This window comes from Phycodurus eques, chromosome 3, assembly GCF_024500275.1.
Source record: "Phycodurus eques isolate BA_2022a chromosome 3, UOR_Pequ_1.1, whole genome shotgun sequence".
NCBI classification, from domain to species: Eukaryota; Metazoa; Chordata; class Actinopteri; order Syngnathiformes; family Syngnathidae; genus Phycodurus; species Phycodurus eques.
In genome coordinates this window covers 26,749,996-26,773,473 of record NC_084527.1, presented here as the reverse complement: position 1 = coordinate 26,773,473, position 23,478 = coordinate 26,749,996, and the positions used below count along the sequence as shown (strand labels likewise).

At 40.5% G+C, this 23,478-nt stretch overlaps 1 protein-coding gene across 5 annotated transcripts; it reads left to right on the top strand.

Moving 5' to 3' along the window:
- Nucleotides 1-564: 564 nt before the first annotated feature.
- On the top strand, nucleotides 565-23,374 carry add2 (adducin 2 (beta)). 5 transcript variants are annotated; one of them, XM_061672936.1, is made up of 16 exons: nucleotides 565-883; nucleotides 4,532-4,720; nucleotides 5,942-6,083; nucleotides 8,781-8,932; nucleotides 9,043-9,123; nucleotides 10,576-10,725; nucleotides 11,412-11,555; nucleotides 11,778-11,876; nucleotides 12,002-12,178; nucleotides 13,434-13,688; nucleotides 15,264-15,380; nucleotides 15,447-15,533; nucleotides 18,358-18,484; nucleotides 20,039-20,116; nucleotides 22,042-22,075; nucleotides 22,243-22,325. In XM_061672936.1, coding segments are annotated over exons 2-16 (1,791 nt in total). In that variant the 5' UTR covers nucleotides 565-883; nucleotides 4,532-4,573; the 3' UTR covers nucleotides 22,244-22,325. The 5 variants fall into 5 exon arrangements, with proteins under 5 accessions (XP_061528920.1, XP_061528917.1, XP_061528916.1 ...); XM_061672933.1 differs by lacking the exon at nucleotides 22,042-22,075 and having other exon boundaries at nucleotides 565-860; nucleotides 22,243-23,374; XM_061672932.1 differs by lacking the exon at nucleotides 22,042-22,075 and having other exon boundaries at nucleotides 22,243-23,374.
- The last annotated feature ends 104 nt before the right edge of the window (nucleotides 23,375-23,478 follow it).

The following is a 23,478-nucleotide window of genomic DNA, read 5'->3' as shown; positions in this document are numbered from 1 at the left end:
TGCAGTCGGAGTTTGTCCTTTTTTGTAGCAGCACCAAACCAGACTGTGATGGAAGAACACAGGACTGATTCGATGACCGCTGTGTAGAACTGTCTCAGCAGCTCCGGTGGCAGGCCGGAGCTGCTGCTCATTTTTTTTTTTTTCAGACATCAGCCTGCTTTCTGATCCCAAAGATTGGCTCAGGATACCCCTAATTTAAAACTCCCATGTTGCATAGAAAAAAAAAAGTTTAATCTTAAAAAGGCATGCAAATCCACCATTCTGCAGCTAAACATAAACAAAGAAAAAGAACTGTTGTGAAACATCCAAAATGGACCTGGATGTTACACAGCTCTTTATCTACACCATTCCAGTGCCCAAAGCTTTCAAAACGACAAAGACGTTAAAATAACCATTAAAATGTTGATATACTGACTTAAAAAATATATATATATTTTTTCGGATTAATTTTCAAATCAACTTTGCATCGTATCCACTATATGATAACTTGAAAGTTCTTCACCCCAACAGAAGGTGGCGTCTGACTGACACGTTTCCACTTAATCGGGCCGTAATGTAGTGAATTTGCGCAACCTTTTTATACATGACGCTGGACATCCAAGTAGGCTTCACGGGCATAGTAAAACCTGCATATTCTGAAAGTGGGTGTCGCCGCGCGTGTGACAATGTCAGACTGAACAGGCGTGGCAGTGGGCTGGTCCAGAAGGGAGCCGGCAATGAAAAGCATCATGGTCCGCTGACTTGCCATCATACACTCTGACAAAGGAACGTGGCTGTCTCAAAACACATTTGCAGCTCAACGAATCTGCCTGCTTTGACGGCGGCGGCACGGCCGCGGTTGTTGTGCGGCCACATTGCGGGTACGTTCCGGGGAGGCGCTGAGGTCAGTCCACTACCTTCGAATCATTTTCTAGCCTTCAATATCTGTGTTGTCGGGCGTTGTACTGCCTATGCACCCCGACGCCTGCATGAGGCGGCATGTGTGCGTTTCGCTGCTGATAGAAGCTGAACCAAAAATGCGAAACACACCTTTTAGAAAAGCAGTCTAAGCTTCTTTTTTTTTGCTGCATAGTGCCTTATTTTGTCGCTCACATCAAATATTCTATTGGCTGCAGGCCCGATGTTGTTTAGCTGTATCCTTACAATCATATTTCGACTCTAAATATGTCGTCCGACCCATTCGCATGCTCGTGCTTGTCCTGTATTTGTCAGCTTTATGATTGCCCCCCCTGACAACACAAGGCGAACAACCTGATGGTTGTTTTTAACTGGCCGTCTCGGGTACAAGTACTGTGTCGTGGCTGTCGGCCTCCACATATTGCGGGAGTCCATTAGTGCGTCATGGGCTCTGCTGATGCTGATGCTGCGTCGCGCGAGTGTCGCTAGGCAGCGATGCAACGTGCGGCCTCAAGGGAATGTTTGCGTATGAAAGGTGTTTTGTAAATCTCGTCGTCGTCGTCGTCCCCCCCCCCCCCCCACACACACACACACACACACATTGGAACATCGTTGATAAATACTGTGTTAACTCTCGAACCAGCGGCTGTAAGATTGTATGTGCAGTATATACGGATAGCCTCCAGCACACAGACGACCTAATGATGATAAGCGGCACGGAAGATGGATGAAGTCTGTCTAGGATGTCGCTCGCAGTTTCCTTCATGAGTAATGTAATAATAATTAAGCCGACAGCAGGGGTGTCAAACTCACTTTTCTCGTGCGCCACATTGTTGGTACGGTTTCCCTCAGAGGGCCATTATGACCGTGAAAGCGTATAAATGTTCCATCACCTGATCATAGTATTTTTTATATATATATATATATATATATATATATATATATATATATAGACACAACAAAATCATGGAGACCTGGTTTTCAAATCAGAAGTAAAGGATATTAGTTTGTTGAATTATTGTTCTAGTTATTGTGAAAAAGGTTTTTGTAACAGTATCTCAACTTTATTACATAATGCGATGTGAAAATGTGGGACAGCTTTGAGCAAGAATCATGCAAGTTGACACAAATTTGAACCCGGGTCCTCAGAGCTGTGAGGCAGATGTACTAACCGTGCCGCTGTTTGCCCTACCATTTTACCATATTACCCCGCTGCTAGTGAAGGCCCGTTTCCTGTTTCAGAATGACCATGCACCAACGCACAAAATATGAACAGCAAAAGTATGGTTGGATGAATTTGGTGGGGGAGAACCCTGACTGGCCCCCACAGAGCCATGACCTCAACCCCATAAACCATCAATGGGATGAACAAGATCAGCGATTGTGAGCTAGGCCTTTTTGTTTGACATCGGTGACCTCTGACCTCACACCTGTATGACTGGAAACAAATTCCAACATAGGTGCACTGTAAAATATGGTAGGTTTTATAGCTTCATAATTAATTTTTTTATGCAGACTGATCAAGTGGGGTTTATTACTCTTATCAATCCAGATCTAAATGTTTTTTCCCCCAGACAGTGTAATAAAACAAGATTTTTAAAATTTTCTTGCTCAGTTTCCCCTGCTAGGCGGCATGGTGGACGACTGGTTAGCGCATCTGCCTCACAGTTCTGTGGACCAGAGTTCAAATCCAGCCTCGTCTGTGTGGAGGTTGCATGTTTTCCCCGTGCCTTTTCTCTGGGTACTCCGGTTTCCTCCCACACCCCCAAAACATGCATGCTAGGTTAGTTGAAAACGAAATTTGCCGTAGCGGTAGGTTAATTGAGGACTCTGAATTGCCCGTAGGTATGAATGTGAGTGCGAATGGTTGTTTGTTTATATGTGCCTTGTGATTGGCTGGCGACCAGTTCAGGGTGTACCCCACCTCTCGCCTGAAGATAGCTGGGATAGGCTCCAGCATGCCCGCGACCCTAGTGAGGAGAAGCGGTATGGAAAATGAATGAATGAATGAGTTTCGCCTGCTATGATGACTGAGTTATTATTTTAAGTAGCCTACAATGTGGGAAACACAATACAGTGTTCAGTTAACGATAAGGATGTCCATTGTGGTTCTAGCCTAATGAAAGTGGAGCCAAGTAAAATCAATAAAGGTAATTATTACAATGGATGTTTGTGCTCCCAAAGCCACTGTAAGTAGGCACATTTACTCTACAGTCCAATATATCACATGCATGCGCACCATAATGGATTTCTGGGAAACTTACTCTAATTGACCTACAATTGCGTGTTATTAGTAGATCCATGTCAAGACAATTTTATATGGTTATGTAGTATGCTCTTCGTCACTTAAAACCAGTGCCCCTACCAACATGTTTGACTGTTACTGCTGCAATGCGACCAATATTGTATCTACGTGATGCAAGTACTGTAAATAAGTCAGTGTGGGTGGGTGTGGGGTGAATGTGGGCCCTATCTGCTCCCTGCAGCATTGTGTCTGTGTGTGTGTGTGTGCGCGCATGCATGTGTGAGAGTGTGTAAGTAAATAGTAAGAGGCCTCGGCTCTTTTCTAAAGATCATTTAGGTAACACCTGTTTCTTTTTACTATTACCAAGTTGCTGTCTTGCCTGTGAGCTAATACCACCTGTGCTGAATGTTCCCTTCCGCCAGTGCTATACGGTCTCCTTTTGGTAGGATAGATAGCTTTTGAAAGGTAACACAAATGACTTTATTAATAAGAATTGAACCTTAATGTACGGGATAAAAAGCTCACTTAAAGTCAAAAGTGAGGTCAAATGTAAATGGTGTCAAATGTAAACACTTTTTGTGTGTCAGATTAGGTCTTAACCATAACCCACAGGGCTACTACAGTCGGAGTATAAGCTCTCAGCACTCCCTCCCTTAGCTGTGCAGATCAGAACCAACTGAAGCTCCTCATTTCTTCCCTCCACGCTTATGTCACTCTTTCAGATCTGTGTGCAGTTTTCATCTCTGTTGGATTTATCTCACCAAACATTATAATGAATAAACACAAAAGGAATGAAGACGTTGGTCATTTTACTCATGAGGAGGGCGCATGTGAGATTGTTCAGGTTACAGCCTCTCAACACGCTCTAAACAATCTCTCCCGTCGCTCCTGCATTTATTTGAAAATAGGGAGGTTTCTAAGTTTACAAGACATAACGTACTAAGCTACAAGACACAACACACTAAGGGTAGGGTTTCAAGGTGAAAACATGGCACCTGCCACGTCCCGGCCACGTCCTTCTCTCAGATGATTCCTGCTGAGTCATCTTCTTGAAGGCGAGACATCTTTCTTTCTAAACATTGTCCATAATACTAATGCAAGCTAAGCAAATAAATGATAACTTCTACAATATATCTAACAATCTCTCAGGGTACTCCGGCTTCCTGCCACAGTTCAAAACCTTGTACAGTATGATAGATCAAATAAACACTGTAAATTGCCTGCATGGGTGAATGCTTGACAGGTATCAGTTTAGGGTGTGCCACACCATTCATCCGAATCAGCTGGGATAGACTGCAACTCAGGTATTGGACAGATGTATTGAACACCTGTAGTCTCGTGCGTACTGTATGAATGTCATCGTTTCTGATTACTGTATATGTTCGACAGTTGTACTCAACCAAGACGTGGTTTTGACACCGACTGTGGAAGATGAGCAAGTCTCCGTCCCCAATGGAAACCCCAGTGCAGCGGAGCCCGAGTAATGGGGTCCCTGAGGTCCTCCAGTCTCCTCAGCATTCAACACCTGGCTCAGGACCACAGTTTAAGAAACACATTTCCAGCCTTCTTCAGAGTCCGGTGAGATCAGTCTGCTCTACACATATACAGCATAAAAACATATAAGCATGAACCCTCAGGGCTCCTTTTTGCTTTAGTTGCGGTGGTGCGCCCATTTCTTGGGTACACCAGCACCAAAGTTAGGCACAGCCAAATTTTCGACCACATCCTTGCTCCATGTCAGAGCTTGGTTATGACCTTTGAACGAATTAGGCTTTAACATTCTTCACAAAGATGTCATTAGTTCTTTTCATCTTATCATCTGTTGCTATTTCTACTCGAAATCTGATGGGCCTAGGCCACTCACCTACGCATGTTATGATAAAACTTTTTTAGGATGGATATATTAATCCCAGACACCATAAATCTATCACAATAAATGATAGTATCCTTGATGTTTTTTTTTAATGACATGGATACAATGATATTAGAGCATAATAATTAAAGTACATCCTTTTTAAGAGCAAATAACTTTCATTCTCAAGAATATTAAACCTTGGCATTGAAATGTAGAACAATAAAATATCTTGGATACTAGATAAATAGCTGGCACGGTAGTTAACTGGTTAGCACATCTGCCTCACAGTTCTGGGGACCGGCGTTCAAATCCCTGCCCCGCCTGTGTGGAGTTTGCACGTTCTCCCCGTGCCTGGGTGGGTTTTCTCCGGGCACTCCGGTTTCCTCCCACATCCCAAAAACATGCATTAATTGGGGACTCTAAATTGCCCGGAGGTGTGAATGCCTTGAATCCAAAATGGTCCCACATCGTCGCTGTGGCATTAGGCTTTGGAAGTAATTCAATTTATGCCCTTCAACTTTCTGTAATTGGAAAGCTACATGCGAGCCGTCGGAAAACTTGGCTTCACCAACACTAGCTCTCTAGCACGCTAGAGCCTTGACCCTTCTGGGCTTGTCAACAGAGGGATAAAATGATGAGGTCATAACTCTGTCAGAGAATCTATTTGTTCTCAAATATCACTTTTTTTTTTGCTGATGCTGCACTATTATATTCTCAGTGAGCACTGTATACGGTGTGCATGTAGAATGACTACATGCTACACAATTCTCAAAATTCTGAAGTAAAACTGCAGATCAAGATTGTTTTCAAACTGATGTTGCTTCATTTGTAATTGTAAGGCATTTTGAAGTCGTACATGTAATTGAGTAAAAAAATTTTTTTTCTTCCCCTATGAACATGTTTTGTGTGTGTGTGTGTGTGTGTGTGTGTGTGTGTGTGCGCAGTCATTCAAGGAGGAGCTGGATGCTCTAATCCAGGAACAGATGAAGAAGGGTGGCAGCTCATCAAACCTCTGGGCACTCAGGCAATTGGCTGACTACATGGCCTTGCATGGCTCACCTGCAACCCTACCAGTCTCCCCATCTAGTATGTTTAAATGATGAAGTGCATAGAGCCTACACTAAAATTGGCCCAATTGTTGATGTCCTGGATCAATTGTTTTGCCCTATTACCTACCAACAACAGCCAAAGACAGAACCACCTAATAGGGGTGGATTGATTTTGAACCATTTAATAGCAGGTACTCAATACTCAACTCTAAATGATCTGTTCTCTCATACAGTAAGTTCCATTGACACGCTATAGACGTTTATATGCTGGGACCACTAAAAATAACACACATTTTATTAAGATACCAACTCACAGGCTCTTACAGGCGTTTAGACACTATGAAAAGCATCCCACCGCACCACTCATTAGTAGGACTGCCTTGCTCATTTCCCACATCCTGTCCTGTCCAGCCCTATCCTGTCCTGCTCTATTCTGTCCTCTCTCATCTTGTTCTATTGGTTAGTTGTTGCATGACCTCACCAGGTCTCACCCTCCCATCCGCAAATAAGAACACAATGTGACTGTTGTAACGCTACTTGTGGTCAAATATCTAGACTAACTATTGTTCTGCTGTGGTTCGCACCCCTGCTCCGCTTGTCCGTTCAGTCCCCAAAACCCCTTTTTCTGTCCAGCTGCATTTTCAATAAACAATCAGAATAATTAAAAAATAAGCAGAGGGAGTATTTCAAACTCCCCTGCTGCACAGCAAAACTGTTCCAGCAGAAAAGGCCTACAGATCCACCATCCATTCTACATGGTGCACTTTTGTGTGATGTTGCCTGGAGAAAATCTGGTCAAAAAATGCCTTCAAATTAGAGTAAAACAGTATAGCTTCATTATTTTTCAACTTGTACCGATTGCATGTGTGGCCATGCTAAATTTGATTTTTAACTTGTTTCTTATCAAGTTTATAATTTTAAAGCCCTAATTAGCACAAATTGACAAAACGTTTGTCAAAATGCCATCCTTTTTAAAATGGATGGTCTGTATTTATTGCAAAAGGAAAAAAATGAAGCTAAGCTATTCAAATGTGGTCATAATATATGAACAGATAATGTACTTTTAAAAATATAGAACATCTGAAAATGTCAGCTTTGGTTTCCATGGTAACAGCAGCTTTGTAATAGAATTATGTGATTTCATCACTAGTAACGCTTTCTCAGGAACGACTGGATGGATTTGGCTGATGCAACTATGAAGTTTGGTGCTACACAGTTAATTCTACTGGATGCCTTGCATCCAGTAGAATTAGCTAGTCCTGTCCTTTGTAACCTTGACAACAATATCTTGGGAAATAGTCATTATAAATCAGGGGTGTCTAACTCATTTTAGTTCGCTGGCCACATGCACCCGAATTTGATCTCAAGTGGGCCGGACCAGTATATCCATGGCCTTATATCCTATGAATAAAGACAATTAAAACATTATTATTATTTTTTTTGTTACCATTTTTTGGGTGCACATAATTTCAACTACTTTTGGGAAAATATTCACATTTATTGATTATTTTGCTGCAAATCTTGGTTCATTCTCTTGTTTTTGTCCATCTTTCTTGGTACTTCAAGTAGCAAGCTGGTCGCTGGTCATTTCATTAGGGACTGCGAGGAAAAGGGGTGCATGTGACTGCGTATGTTATTTTCTGTATTTAAAAGATGATTTAGTGCTTTGTTAGTGGAAGAGACAAATAAACATGACGGAGGTACAGAAAATAAATCACGGCAATAATTTAAGGGGAAAAAAAAAAGTTGCCAACACAAGTGACGTCAGCCCCAAGTGTGAATGTTTTTAAGTCAAGGTTAAACTTTTTTTTTTTTTTTTTTTTTTTTTTCTCATGCTTTTTAGCGCATTTCCACTTTTAAATGATCTTTCTTGCACTGCACACTGTTTTAATTATACTCTCATTTTTTTCTCTTTGTGTTAAATGTTTATAAGATGTTGTTTTGTTTGTTTTTAAATGATTTTAATCCTGTAATGCACATTGAGTTACCTTGTGTATGAAATGCGGTATATAAATAAATTTGCTTTGCTTTGCTACTCGATGAACCCCTCCCCTCATTAGCTGACAAGTTTCAGTGAGAAATATCCACCGTTAATTTCAGCTCATACCGGCTGAAATTCCAAAGTGTTCTCATAGCTGACCCCTTAAAAATTACTGTGACATTTGTGTCGCTACTCGCCCTAAAAAAAACCGACTCAAATTACCCACATTTAAAATTATTAATTACAAGAGCAGTGTGAACAATAGAATAGGTCATGTACTTTAGTCATCAATTGTTCTTTCATGAATTTATTTCTTATGAAGGATTTTACAGGCGTTTGAAGTTCTCATTCCATGTTGTTGTTGTTGTTTTTAGAAAATTCCACAAAGATGGCGGACGCTTGTCATGTTGCTACTTTATTTTTGATGACTTTACATAAAGAGGTTGCTGTTAACAATCTGAATGCTCGTTCTTGTCAGAGTGCATACACGTTTTGCTCAAATAGCTTTAGGTAATAACCAGCCAGTGTTTATCAGTGCCAGTCCCATTCTTCTATTTTTGTATTCTTTATCTAATCCATAATTATTGAAGAAAAGTGGCTTATTCTGTAGAGGACACATTTGTGAAGGTTTTTTTTTTTGGGTGGGGGGGGGATGGGGTACAGATTTTGACCTAAAGTCACAATATTTCCTGACGTAGCTTTGTGTCCGACACTATCTCATTGTCAGAATTTTTGTGTTTGTCCATCTTACAGACATGATGATGGTAACGCCCATTAATGACCTCCAAGGCTGCGATCCTGGCAGCATGGTGAAAGGGGAACGACTGATGCGCTGCAAGATTGCCAGTGTCCATCGTCTTTTTGACCTCTATGGCTGGGCCCAGATCAGTCACACCTGTCTTACTGTTTGTTTGTTTTTGTAATTAAGTTTAAACACTGCTGTTTGCAGTGGTTTGTTATGACTCCAATTTCATTGATATCATTTGTGATATGTGTTTGTCTTTTTTTATTACAGTTGCGCCTAAGCAAAGAACAGGAACACTTCTTGGTGCTACCAGATGGACTGACCTACAGCGAGGTTACTGGATCAAGCCTGGTTAGTAGTATTTCAAGACCCATGCATTCTTCATAGAATACATTACAAATATCTATTTAGTTGTTCGACCCTTTAAAGGGCACTCATTGAAATACTTTGAAATTTAAAAAAAAAAAAAAAAAAAATGCTACAAGACTCCATTTATTTAGATCATTTTCAATGACTTTTGAATAATTGCTCTTATTAATTCTAGATCACAAATATATACTGTCCTTTCATTATATTAAATTTCAACTCATGCTTTGTTTCCTTTCTTTTCTGAAGCATGGGACAGGAAAAAAATGTATGGTTCAAGTTTAAAGCAGACATGCCAAATTAAAAGTAGTTACCAGGTGTTTCAATAACATTCTTTCATCAAAATATCCCCAAAGATCAAGAATTATCTGACACTTTTCACCCTATTTATCTAGTCTCAAATTAACTTGTTTTCATGGGGGAGGGTCCTATCCAGTGGTGGTTCTCGACCAATTTTAGTGGGGGATGGGCAGCTTGGAGCCATTGGTTTTGTCAGAGAGGCCATAGTTGGCACCCCACTAGGACTATTGGTGTCAGCCACAACAACATGGGTGGTAATGTTTTTCATTTTTGGGGCTGGCTTGATTTATACCCAGGGGGTCAAGCACAGAGGAAAAGCAAGGCATTGAGAACAAAATCTCTTTTGTAATGCCAACCTGGCTGCAGACAGAAGAGTGTCATACACATACAAAAAAAGAAATGTATGATGTACACAAACTGTACATAAAACAAAACATATACAGATATAACAAAATAATAATACAATCATAAATAACCAGGCAAAATCTCCAATCAAAATACACCATAGCTCCCTTCATCCAACTCTTAACTGTTAGTCGATGAGAGAGATGAGTCTCCTTTGACCAGAATGAGGCACATCGCCAAACCCAAATACTATCTACCCCCACGTCAACAGCTTTACTGAACATTCGAATGGGGCAATGATCAGAAGCTAAGGCTGATAATATGATTAGCCAACGCTTATCTGAGCTAACACTCCAGTGCTGCTCAGCTTTTGGGTTTGACATGATTGTGCTTCTATGTAGTTTGGCAGCCAGAATCCGGCGTTGCTTGAAAATGCTGGATCTTTGCTCAGCCTAGCTGTCAAGTCTTGTGTTGGATTATCGTTGTTAATATGTGTGTGCGTGCGGTATTGTGTAAATTAACTGAATTTGGCAATATTAATTGCAATTCACTTACATTTTCAGAAGCAGGCAGCTAACAAGAATTGCTTAGTACTGTATGTAATTTCACACTTGATGGATGGGGAGGCACGCCAGAGACCCACCTATACATCTATATATTTTTATTTGCTTTGTATACAAGCAAATAAAAAGTCAATTTTCTTTAATATGCCCCCGTTCAGGTATCAAATATGGTTGTTTCACAGAGTGGATATTGTCACATACGTAAGTGCATACTAATGGTGATTTTCAGGTAAAGGTGAATATATTGGGTGAAATGGTGGAGAAGGGCAGTACTAACCTTGGTGTGGACACAGAGAAGTTTACCCTGCACTCAGCCATCTATTCAGCCCGACCGGATGCTCGCTGCCTACTTCACCTCCACACACCAGCCACAGCGGCAGTAAGTCGTCCTGGGATGTCATTAGGGAATTGTTGACTTCCTGTACTTGTTTTAAATCAAATATGACATCCCTCCTGGCACCGTTTAGTCCAATATCATGTTTAATGATGTTGAAAATACATGTAGCAAATCAGTATAGTGACTTTATATATCCATCCATCCATTTTCTGAGCCGCTTCTCCTCACTAGGGTCGCGGGCGTGCTGGAGCCTATCCCAGCTGTCATCGGGCAGGAGGCGGGGTACACCCTGAACTGGTTGCCAGCCAATCGCAGGGCACATAAAAACAAACAACATTCGCACTCACATTCACACCTACGGGCAATTTAGAGTCCCCAATTATTGCATGTTTTTGGGATGTGGGAGGAAACCGGAGTGCCCGGAGAAAACCCACGCAGGTACGGGGAGAACATGCAAACTCCACACAGGCGGGGCCGGGGATTGAACCCCGCTCCTCAGAGCTGTGAGGCTGACGCTCTAACCAGTCGGCCGCCGACTTTATATATAATATATTGTATTGTATTGTATTGTATTGACGGTGTATTGGTGTATTGTATTGACTTTATATATAATATAATACAATACAATATAATATAATATGTATAGTGTATAGTGATTTGTCTGACAACACTATATATTTGTCTGACATCAAACATTATGATCATTCTCCAACAATTTCTGTCTTTAGGTGTCAGCTATGAAATGTGGCCTGCTGCCATTGTCCCATGAAGCCCTGCTTGTTGGTGATGTGGCCTATTATGAATACAACGGCGTAATGGAGGCAGAGGAAGACCGTGTGGAGCTTCAGAAGAGCCTTGGGCCCACTTGTAAGGTTAGTCGACTACAAAAGACTGGTCACCCCTACTATATAGTGTTTTATTCAGCAGTGATCTTGTGCTTTCCTCATGGGTGCAAAGAATGAATACCTCATTAGTGAATGTACCACTTCTCCAATATGAGAGCTTTTAAGAATGCCCTCTTATTGCATGTGGACGGACATCTAATTCCTCAACTGTTTTGATGCAACCTTATTGTGGATTTCAATTATGTGAAGGTACTGGTGCTTAGAAATCATGGCATAGTCGCCCTAGGGGAGTCTGTGGAGGAGGCCTTCTACGCAATCTACCACATTCAAGCTGCCTCTCAAATCCAGGTACACACACACGCACGCACACAAATACTGTATGTTATTCAAATGTACACATTTTGATGGAATCTAAAACATGGCAGCATTTTAAAATTACTTAATTTGATTATTCAATTTACTGTATGTGCCAGGTATCAGCATTGTGCAGTGCTGGCGGTGAACAAAACCTGATTTTACTTGACCGGACCACCTATAAACCCAATCATGCCGGCACTGTGGGCTGGGCTGGATCTACCTTTGGCCCAATGCAAAAGAGCCGCATTGGAGAACATGAGTTTGAAGCCCTCATGAGAACTTTAGATAATTTGGTGAGTGAGTTAAAAAAAAATAATAATAATCAGTCGATATATTTTACTTTGCAATTAATGAAATTGTTTTTGCAGTCAGAACACTGAGCGTAGTATCGCGTGTGTGCTGGACTGAACTGGCTGCCAGCCAGTTGCAGGTCATGTATAGAAAATCAATCATTCACACTCAAATTCGCACCAAAGGACAATTTAGAGCAGTGGTTCTCAACTGTTGTCACACTGGGACCCCCATTTTCCTGTTGTTGCCAAGTCGTGACCCACCTTCAAAGAGGTTAAGAACAATAAAGAATTTTGGTTTGAAAATAGCTTCTGAACAGACATGTATAGTATTTCTAAGTAACTAACCTGTATAGTAACCTAGTGGCTAGAGAACAAGGAAGTAACATTTTTGTCGCTTTCCTACTGTGTTCCGAGTGGGAACTTGGTAGACCTCTGTACTGTCGTGGAAAAATGAGAATAGGAATGCATGCAGTTTTTTTACTACCTGTCCGCGACCCACTTTTGGGTCTCGGACATATATATATATATACATATATATACATATATACATATATATATATATATACATATATATATATATACATATATATACATATATACATATATATATATATATATACATATATATATATATACATATATATACATATATACACATATATATACATATATACACACATATATACACACACATATATATACATATATACACATATATATACATATATACACACATATATATACACACACATATATATATATATATATATATATATATATATATATATATACATATACATATATATATATATACACACACACACACACACACACACACACACACACACACACCAGGGTTTAAATCCGGCCTCGTCTGTGTGGAGCTTGCATGTTCTCCCCGTGCCTGCGTGGGTTGTCTCCAGGTACTCCAGTTTTCTCCCACGTCCCAAAAACATGTATCGTAATTAAGTTAGTAATAGTTAATTGAAGTCTCTAAATTTCCCCTAACTGTGAGTGCGAATGATTGTTTGTTTATGTGTGCCCTGCGATTGGCTGGCAACCAGTTCAGGGTGTACCCCGCGTCCTGCCCGCAGTTAGCTGTGATAGGCTCCAGCATAACCGCGACCCTAGTGAGGATAAGCGGTGTAGAAAATGGATGGATGGATGTATCACATTGGATGAAAAGAAACATGTTTCTAGCAGTTAGAAATCGTCTATATTTATCAGTGAGCCCTTGCCACTTGGTGTATTCCAGGGTTACCGTACTGGCTATGCCTACCGTTTCCCGTTGCTGCTGGAACGATCACGGTCACAAACACGAAAGGATATAGAGGTTCCTGCAACCACCACAGCCTTTCACCAGTTCGATGATGACGGTGTTCCTCTGGGTCTCAAGCAGCACCCTTTCACCCAGCGTCAGCAGCAGGAGAGAACTCGATGGCTCAACACACCCAATACCTACCAGAAAGTCAGCCAGGAACAAGCCAGTCCTGGACACACGCGCACCACTGTAAGTCTGTAGTGCTGGAAATGTGATTAGTTTGGGGAATGCACTCAACTGGCTGATTACATGCTTGGACCAATGGTCGTGTGCTAGACATAAACTATGCAAATCGCCTCCCGTACTTGCTGTTGTCACATACTTGCAAGCCGTTGTCAACATTTATTAATGTGTCCAAACCAATGTTTACCGAAGCTTTAGAGCATGATTTGACAGAATGCTGGCATGTTTACATACAACCGTTAGTGCTAGCACTAGCTTGTTAGGATACATAACATTTTGTTGACTGCTTGCGGGCCGTATTGTATTAAAAGTATGTGAACATACCTCAAACAATTCTTGAATGAATGTCCTCTCCCGTGCACCGGTCACGACCACCATGTTTTTCCTCATTTTGTACTCTTTTTACCCCTACACAATACAATGGTGCGGCGCATTGTTGTCGTCGTCGCCATGGTTTTGTGGTTCCACCTCTCCAATAGTGTTTGATTTGACTAGATAAAGGCCAGTGACCGTAAAAGACAGGATGCGCTGGTACTGGAATACATGTCGTCTCTGATCGACTCTGATTCTCAATAAACATCAATTACAATACTAAGAAACCACAACCTCACCAATGTGGACCAGCGCGATTCTCAAACATGGCCATTCATAATTGCATGTAATTATGAAAGTGCAGTCTTAATGAATAGTCACAGAGAATGCATATCCAGCTTCAACTGAATAGTGGCACTAGCAATACTAAGCAATCATTACCACTGTAAACAAGTCAAGTGGTGTTGGGGTTGGGGGTGCACCTCGCCTGTAGTCTGCCTCATAGTCTCATTTTATCTGGTTTTGAAATGTTAGTTACATCATCTCTGGGCAGAGTTTATTTCTACCCCTGCTCACATGGGATCTTTTCTGGGTACGCCATTTTCCTCCCACAAGAAGTCCCAATCCCAAAAACATGCTTTGTTATCACCTCTCACCTGAAGTCAGATAATATGAACGTAATTTCATAACAATAAATTAGTAGACTAAAAATTATTTTAAAAATACGGAATGTATTTCTTTTTGTTGTCATAGTGACTGAGGTCTGGGGTTATTTTTATTTTCTGATAACAGGAAAATTTGCTAAGTTGCAGTGATTGGTACTATAGAGGTTTATATAGTTTCATACACCTACTGTAGCTCAAGCTGGTTTCCTTATCAATGATTGGGATGTAATCACTCCGGGGTCTCGCGGTCAGCTGGGATACACTCCATTTTCCACACAACCGGACAGGGCTAAGTGCTGTTAAACATGGGCGGTTCAATTGATGGAAAAAGAAAATTGGATGTCTGTTTCATGCCAATGGGAGGAGTTAGTTCTCCCTCTGTTTACCACCTCCATCTCACCTCACTGTATCTCTGCAATGCAGAGGACGCCGAGACTCAGTTGGGTTTGCTGCAGTGCAGAGTCCTCCCTCTAATGGCAGAACAAATAAGCACCTTCAAGAGGAGTACACTTTGGAAGCCCTTATCTCATAAAATAGCAATGAGAGAAGAGAACATAATTGAGGGTTTTGTAAGTAATACTGAACTGTTGTCTCTCTTTGTCAGTGGATGAAGACAGAGGAAGTGACACAAGCTGGTAGTACATCAATCAAGATAGAAAACCCAAACCAGTTTGTGCCTCTTTTTACTAACCCTCGAGAAGTGATCGAGACACGAAACAAGGTACCTTACTTACTGTGAACATCATACTGGTGTTCAAGTGCAAAATACTTTATTTTTCCTCCTCAGATCCGACAGCAGAATCAGCAAGACATGAAGACAGCAGGGCCACAGTCTCAAGTCCTTGCCAGTGTGGTAACAGATGATACTCCTCCGGTAAAACGCAGTGTCTTCATACATACAGTCGTGTTCAAAATAAAAGCAGTGCATTTAAAAGCAAGAGTAAAGTTCAAAATAATGATAATAGATATTTACCTGCATTTGGAACACTGCACATAACATTCTAAATCAAAGCAAGAAGAAAACAAATATTTTGAGAAAATGGGAAATAATATTGTTTAAAATGAATAGTGTCTGTAAATTTGCCTAATAGTGTGTGTAAATTTTGCATTCCTCTCATTCACTCAACTAATATTTAGCTGTATAGCCACTATTTCTGAGAATTGCTTCACATATGTGTTGCATGCAACTGACTAACTTCTTGCACCCGTGAATTGGTTTTCCAGCCCAGGATGATTTTTTCATACACATGGACTGAGGATTTTCAAAATTTGTTCGCAGAGTACAAACAAAAACAAGTATGAACGTATTGCTAAATCACAGGTTTTTGAGTCAAATCTGCTTATGCATGATTTAAGCACAAATCTGTGCATACGCACGGTTATTAAATGAGGCCCAATGTCTTTTTTAAACACCCATTTCAAGGGCATTTCCTATTCAGCCTAAGGCAGCATAATTTATTAGTATTTTGATACATGAAAACTAATCTGTGATCCCTGGCATGGATCTACAGAGTGTACTGTGGTTTGAATTCAGTGTTTGGGGTCTGACAAACCAGCCCTAGGACCCAAAAAGAACAATCTTGCTTTCATCAACCCACGAAATGTTTCCCCATTTCTCTTGAGGCCAGCCTATGTGATTTTTGACAAATTTTGACCTCTTTGGTACTTATTATTACTATTATTATTTTAACAAAGGTACTTTATAGTGGCTTCTTACATTTCCCCATTTCCATTTATTGTTTTAATCAAAATACGCTGTTCTTCTGAACAGGGACATTATTTTTTTTTGGGTGGGGGTGCAGAGGCTCAAGTGAGAAAAAGGGCACTTCTATTTTTTTCATTCATTTGATACTCTTTGTGTTTTTATTTTGTTGCTCTCATTATTACCACTACAATTCTCACTCCACACCAGAACATACAGTGGTGATTGATGGTGACATCAACTTATATTCAGTGTACCTTTCACATTTAAAGGAGGACTGTCTGTCTGTATGAGGTACAGTATTGATACATTTCCCTCAACCACAAACTAGTAGAATAAATTGTTTTAAGATGAGGCGCCTACCAGCAATATGATTCCAAGGCCTTTTAAGACATGACTTTAGGTAAAAAATGTTTTCATGTTCTAGTCATTTTGAGATTAAAGTATATGGATCCACGCTCTCTTACACTATCAAAGAAGAAAACGTATATATATTTAGATGGCATTTGTTTAACTGCCCTCTGTCTGTGTGTCTCTGTAGATTTCTCCTTAATTTAATTGACTAAACAAAAACATGTTCACATTTAAACAGGTCAGGGGAAGAAGTTCTCTCTAACTACTTAAGTTCTCTGGTAATGGGGTTTCGTCGTTCTTTATCCCTGCAATGCTTTGGCAATTGCAAATATATGCAATTTAGCAATTTTAATTAATTAGCGCACAATTTACATGTTAATGCGGTGATTTATACATGACATAATGAGATTCACCTGTAATGTCCCAGTACTTAAGCCTGTATGTTGAAGAGCTTTAGCTAAACCAAACATATGAGCTAGGAGCTCATATGTGCACATTAGCTGTGTAACATTTTCAATTGTTTACTGGCCAAAATCATTGTCTGCATTTGTGTTATCATTGGCTTATTATGACCTCTGCGAATAATCTCATACATTCTCGTAAGCAAAGAGTTTTAGATTCATTTATACATAAGCGTGTTGATCCAATAGGGGAGAGCCATGACAGTCTGCCATCTTGAAACTGAAGTTGCCAGCTTTCTCCTTGACAAAAGTCAACACTGCCTAAATTAGCCTAAGTCTAACTTTTTTTTTTTCATCCGTTTTTGTTAAACAGGGCTGTTCTTTGATATATGATGGCTACCGTTGTTGCAATATGTGTTTGAAAAGCTGACGGTCCAGTGCGCACTATTCGTTTGGGTGCAATACACAATTTCAACGCTAGATGGGAGTCATTCCCACACAGTGTCCCTTTGGTCCTGTTATTTGTGTACTCGAGAACTTCATCACCTCTCACCTCCTAAAGTAAAAACACCACAAACAAAAGCAGAACCGCTAAGGGCTGGGGTCTGCTCCTGCCTGTCTCTATCTCTCCGTGCCAGGGCCAGTTCTAGGAATACATTCTTGAGGGGTCAGGCAGAAATGTTCAGAGGGCATCATGTGAAAGTATGTTTTTATTTCATTTGTTATCATTATTTTTTAGGCCGCTAACTTAGCAATGACTGCACGGCATCTTTCGCTACTTAACGTTGTGTAAAAAACTCTAATAACCACAGCCTCAGGAGCATGTACATCGTTATGTTGGGTCTCTTGGTTCTCAAGGACTCTCCTATACATACTGGTAAATTATTTACCATGTGGTGCCCTTGAGTAAGACACCGATACCCCGAACTGCTCCCCGGGCGCCTTAGCTCCCCCCCTGCTCCAGTGTGCTCCTCTAACAAGTGTGTGTGTTCCCTGTGATGGGTAAAATGCAGAGATCAAATTTTGTGTGCATGCGTGCATGTTCATGACAATAAAGATGATTCTTCTTCTAATATAATTTCCAACAAACAGGTGATTGATATGGTTGGTTACATTGGACTGCTATTATTTTGAACACAACTGTACTGTATTTCCTTGCAAATCCTTACTCCATTTAAGAGCTGTGATTTTGTTTTTTGATGTTTTTTTTAAATTTATTTTTGGGCTTTTCTATTCATTAGTCACCAGTCAGTGCACCCCAAGTCCCACCAGAGCCCGAAACTCCCAACCCCTTTAATCAGCTGACAGACCAGGAGCTAGAGGACTATCGCATGGAAGTGCAGAAGAAACAAGACATTAAAACCGATGGTAGGTTTCATTCAGCCAGTCTTGATCAAAGTATTCATTAGTAATCATATTTGATATCATTTGTCCTCAGATAAGCTAGAACTAAAGTTGTCATTTAGAGCTGAACTTCCTCATAATACTGTTTATAACTAAGAAAGTATATTTGCAAACATTGCAATATTTTTTCTGTGTGTTTGTGGTTGAACTCTGTATGCCGTTTTTCCTGTCCAGACTGATTTAGTCAATCGGTCAGAGGGCTTACACGTAGTACTGAGATGGACAACCATTCACACTCACGAACCAAGCATACTTGCAAACATACAAAGTTTTTGGACAAAAGCGCAGGGAAAACATGCACTGGCCTGTACTTTTTAAGTTTAAAACTCATCTTCCTTTGGCTAGGAGCTGTGAGGTGTTTTGTCTTTTATCAAACCTATGTTTTGTGTTTAAGTGTCTTTGTTGCCATTCATCTACACAGTGTTCTTTGTATATAGTAATGGCTCTTCTTCGTCTGTATGCTAGGGATGGGGAATGCCCCACATTTTGGATTTAATACAACACTGATACTTTTTCTTACAATTTTATCAATACAGGTAGTTATCATTTCTTATTGTTTTTTTTCTGTCAAAATATGAAATTTACTAGCAAATAGCTTGACAAATACTGGCCATTTATACCAAATGTATTATATAGGATATTACATAAAATGAAAGGTAAAATAACAAATATGAATAAAACGGTCATGCAAAGATGGAAAATGTCATCTTATTTTCTCATCTCTTTTACTACTCTGAGCAAGAAATTTTTAACTTAAATTCATATTTGTTGCGTGGAAATCACGATGACTTAAATCCTTCCTGTAAAGGTTTTGCCTTTTGCTTATCCACATTGACATAACATAATAAGGATTTTATAACTGTCATAGTCAAGTGTTTAGACATAGTAATTCAAGTAAACTATCTAAAACGGGGTTAAAAAAAGTGATCTATCCATCCATTTTCCATACCGCTTAGCCTCACTAGTGTCGCAGCCGTGCTGGAGCCTATCCTAGTTGACTCTGGGCGAGAGGCGGGGTACACCCTGAACTGGTCGCCTGCTAATCGCAGGGCACATATAAACAAACAACCATTTGCACTCACATTCAGAACTACGGCAAATTTTGTTTTCAACTAACCTAGCATGCATGTATTTGGGATGTGGGAGGAAACCGGAGTAGCCGGAGAAAACCCACTTGGCCACGGGGAGAACATGCAAACGCCACACAGGCGAGGCCGGATTTGAACCCGGATCCTCAGAACTGTGAGGCAGAATGTGCTAATCAGTTGACCACTATCCCACCTTAAAGTGATCCATGCACCCCAATTCATATTTGTCAAATAATATTGATATTTGTTACGGGAAATATATGCTAAATGGTTGCGACTATTTCGATATCGATAGCCTCATCCCTACTTTACACAACAATCTTGGAAGTCTGCCACTGTCTGCTTTTCTTTGCCTCCCAGCTGCAGTTTATGGGCAGCTGAGCAATTATCTCAATCTGTTAGTGTGTAACTCTGTGCTTTGTCTAAGTAGAGGAGGAGGTGGCAAATGACACGTCTCCTGCTACCTCCCCCGCAAAGGGCCCTGTTCCCAACCACCCCACCCTCTCAGGTGAGGCTTTGGAGTTTCACTCACTGCTTGCCCTGCATGCCATGCACAATGGCTATGTGACCCGGCTTCCTGCTGCAGTCTTCCATGAACAAGGCTGATCAACTCTGCTTTTACCCTCTCATGCTTCAAATCGTCACTGATGGCCATGTTACCCCTCATAGTAGTCACCAACCACCTCTGGAGAGTTTGAGCTAACTACCTACATACAAGGCTATCTAAAAATATGATGTAAGCATGTGCAGTTCACATTGAATTGACTATAAAGATTCATGCGTGCAATAAACAAGTAAATTCCCACTATTCTAAATTTAACACCATATACTGTTGTGGTACAATTCATGAATAATTGAATCTCAAATATTGGTGACCTTGTGAAGTGATAGCGGCCACAGGCATAACATTTTCTACATTTCTTCCCCAATTATATATAATACTAATAAAGTATTGTATACAAGGGGCAGCTACAGCTTGGACCCAAAAAGTTGACTAACCCCAGCAGAGCATACTGTCAGACAAGATACATACATACATGCATACAGACTAGATCCAAATGAAGCACATTTCAATGAAAATATACCGTGTAGTGGTTCCTTGAGGTAACCGTTGAATTTGTTCCATGGCTATGTTTGTAACTCAAAACACTTCAGCTCAAATAATCTTTTCCCCCACGAACAAAAATATTTGTAATGTGAAAAATAGCATTCTATATTAGTGTGCTTTATAAAAACAGTAATTGCATAATTTAATAGAATGTAAAGAATGTAACTGTTTTTGCTTCAATTCAATGGACATGGTGCCACTTCTTGTGTACGCGCCTTGGCAACCTGAGGGAAGCATAATACAGTCATAAAGACGCACACAAAGAAGATCACAACTGACTCGGTAAACGACAGTAATATTAGGTATTTTTTGCAAAGGATAAAGAATATATGCCTGTGAGTATTGACTGTCTGTTTACATGTGTTGCTCCACTGTTTGTTCAAATATTCATTGCTTAAAGTTCCTGTAAAGTGAACATACATGTCTTGTAACTTTGACACACTACAGAGACGAATGTTGCCTAATGCTTTGCGTAACAAAATATATAACACAATTTAAATAACCACACAATTGTTCTGTAAATTGTGGCATCCAGGGAACATGCATTTTCAGGGCGTAGGCATAGTTAGCTTGCTTACTGCACGCTGTCGCGGTAGAAATGATGTACAGTAGCGGGGGGATGGTGGACTCATGCCGGTCTCCCAACTACGTGACTGGGCGGCTCAAGTTCTTGTATAGTGGGGGAGCCGCGACTCAAGCTGGAAGCCTAAGTGTGTACCTGGGCTCCCTTTTAGCCACGCCCCTGGGCGTCTCTTTTGAAGACGTTCTTTATCTGCCAAACTGCTGCTTGTTGTGAAGTGAGTTGAGTTCACTGCCACCATACAACACTCAAAAATCAAAATTGTTTTGCTCGCAAGTCAAAGCCAAATATCGGCCGAACAACGGCTTGCATCTCAAAACCCCTAAGTCGAGTCACTCTTATCTCAAGGCACCGCTGTACTTTTACATGGACCACATGCTTACAACAGGTATTTCCTGTGAACATTTTTCATTGCAAGTGTTTTCCATTCTAGATCGCTGTGACATCGCTGTCTTTGGGTTTCCCACTTACTTTTCAGTCAAGGGGGAGTAACACTGGGTGTCACGTTTTAGCTGTTGTCCGCTTTTCTCTAAGAGGACATTTTGGCGAGCCATAAACATAAAAACAAATGGCATCTGAAGCCATTGATGGTTTACAGGTTTACCTGTGTCTTAAGTCAAAATGTTTTGCTATCTTATCAGTGTTGATACAGATCCATCTGTCCCTGTACCCAATGTATCTCCTGTACCTGTGTCCCTCTGTGTCTGTCTGTCCTTTTCTGTGTTACTCCGCAAATGATTCATAGGGCACACCTCTGGTGCTTTGGTCTTGTCTCACTAGTAAGTACAGAAACCGCACAAATCTCACAAAGAGCGCATGCTCATCTGCACTGATAAGATGTACTGTATGCCGTTTGTCTTTGCCACTCAACTACGCTCAAGACTTTGTGACTGACTGCTAAAATGTTGCCTTTTTTATTTGTATTTTATGGCAATCCTTGGAGCAGAAGACACAAATACGGACTCCCCGGTCATACAGAATGGAGGTGAAGAGGAGAAGCAGGCTGAAGAAATAGAGAAAGGGATGAAGGCTCTTTCAACCAATGACATCTCCAGCCCTGCTGCACTGCCTGCCAAACCACAGGGCGGGACACCTGAGGGTTCGCCATCCAAGTCCCCGTCCAAGAAGAAGAAGAAGTTCAAGCCGCCATCATTCCTGAAAAAGAGCAAGAAGCAAAAGGAAAAAGCAGAAACTTGAGTTAATAAACACCAAACCTTGATGAAATATTGCTGTGAAATATTTCTTAGTGTACAATGCAAAAACAGATGTGTGGCATTCACTGCAGTTATATTCAAACACAGTCGGTAAAAGCCATTTGCAAACTTTGTATTGACAGATTTTATTGACTCTGGTCAGACGTTTACTCTTTGGTTTAAAAGAAAACACTGGGTCAGCTCCAACCGACTACTGTCACTCATCACACACGCTTTGTATTGCTCATGTATTTTTCTCACCTACCTTTCTTCAAACCAACTTTACTGTAGAAGAAACAGGCTATGATTTTCATTTTCCATATTGCATATATCACTTGTATTTACTACTCAATTGGTCCCTTAGTATTGCTAGAAAAGCACTTGATTGATCATAGTACAGTATCTTGTAATGGTTTAGTTCTAAACATCACATCAATAGTGCAGATGGACATGAGAGCATGTGTGCATTACATGTACAAATTTATACTGATGGCTACTGATTGTGCTCTGAAAGCTGTTTATTGTTAATCTACTATAGATGTTATAATAGCAGGAATACAACAAAGAAGATGAAAGCTGGGAAAAAATTATACTGTCTTGCAAAAACAAAGGTGGCTATAAAATATGCTTGTAGTTGCAGCTTGAAGACTCGTAAATACACCGAAGGCACTAAAACATTCCACTTTCCCCATATTTCTGTGTATGTGGATGCAAAATACCTCCAAACAGTCAAATATGCTTTGTTTTAAGTCAGTTGGTGCAAAAGAAATGCTGATGCGATGTTTGCTCATGATTTTATTTTATATTAGAATGTGTACGTGAATGTTGCAAGTTTACCATATATCTGTCATTAAAGTTTTATTTCAAATCAACTGAAACAAGTTATGAACAGTCTGTCCTGTTATGACTCTTACCCTCTTAATAAATCCCCTTTGTGTAGCTGCACAATGTGCACGTTCACATCCGACTCGATTGGGGGCGCTGTAGAA

What these genes read in the sequence shown, in the direction of transcription:
- add2 (XM_061672933.1), top strand. Translation starts at nt 4,574, where the DNA reads ATGAGCAAGTCTCCGTCCCCAATGGAAACCCCAGTGCAGCGGAGCCCG. An exon ending in TCAGTCACACCTGTCTTACT is followed by an intron (nt 8,933 to 9,042) that starts GTTTGTTTGTTT and finishes TTTTTATTACAG; the next exon opens with TTGCGCCTAAGCAAAGAACA. An exon ending in ACAAGACATTAAAACCGATG is followed by an intron (nt 18,485 to 20,038) that starts GTAGGTTTCATT and finishes TTGTCTAAGTAG; the next exon opens with AGGAGGAGGTGGCAAATGAC.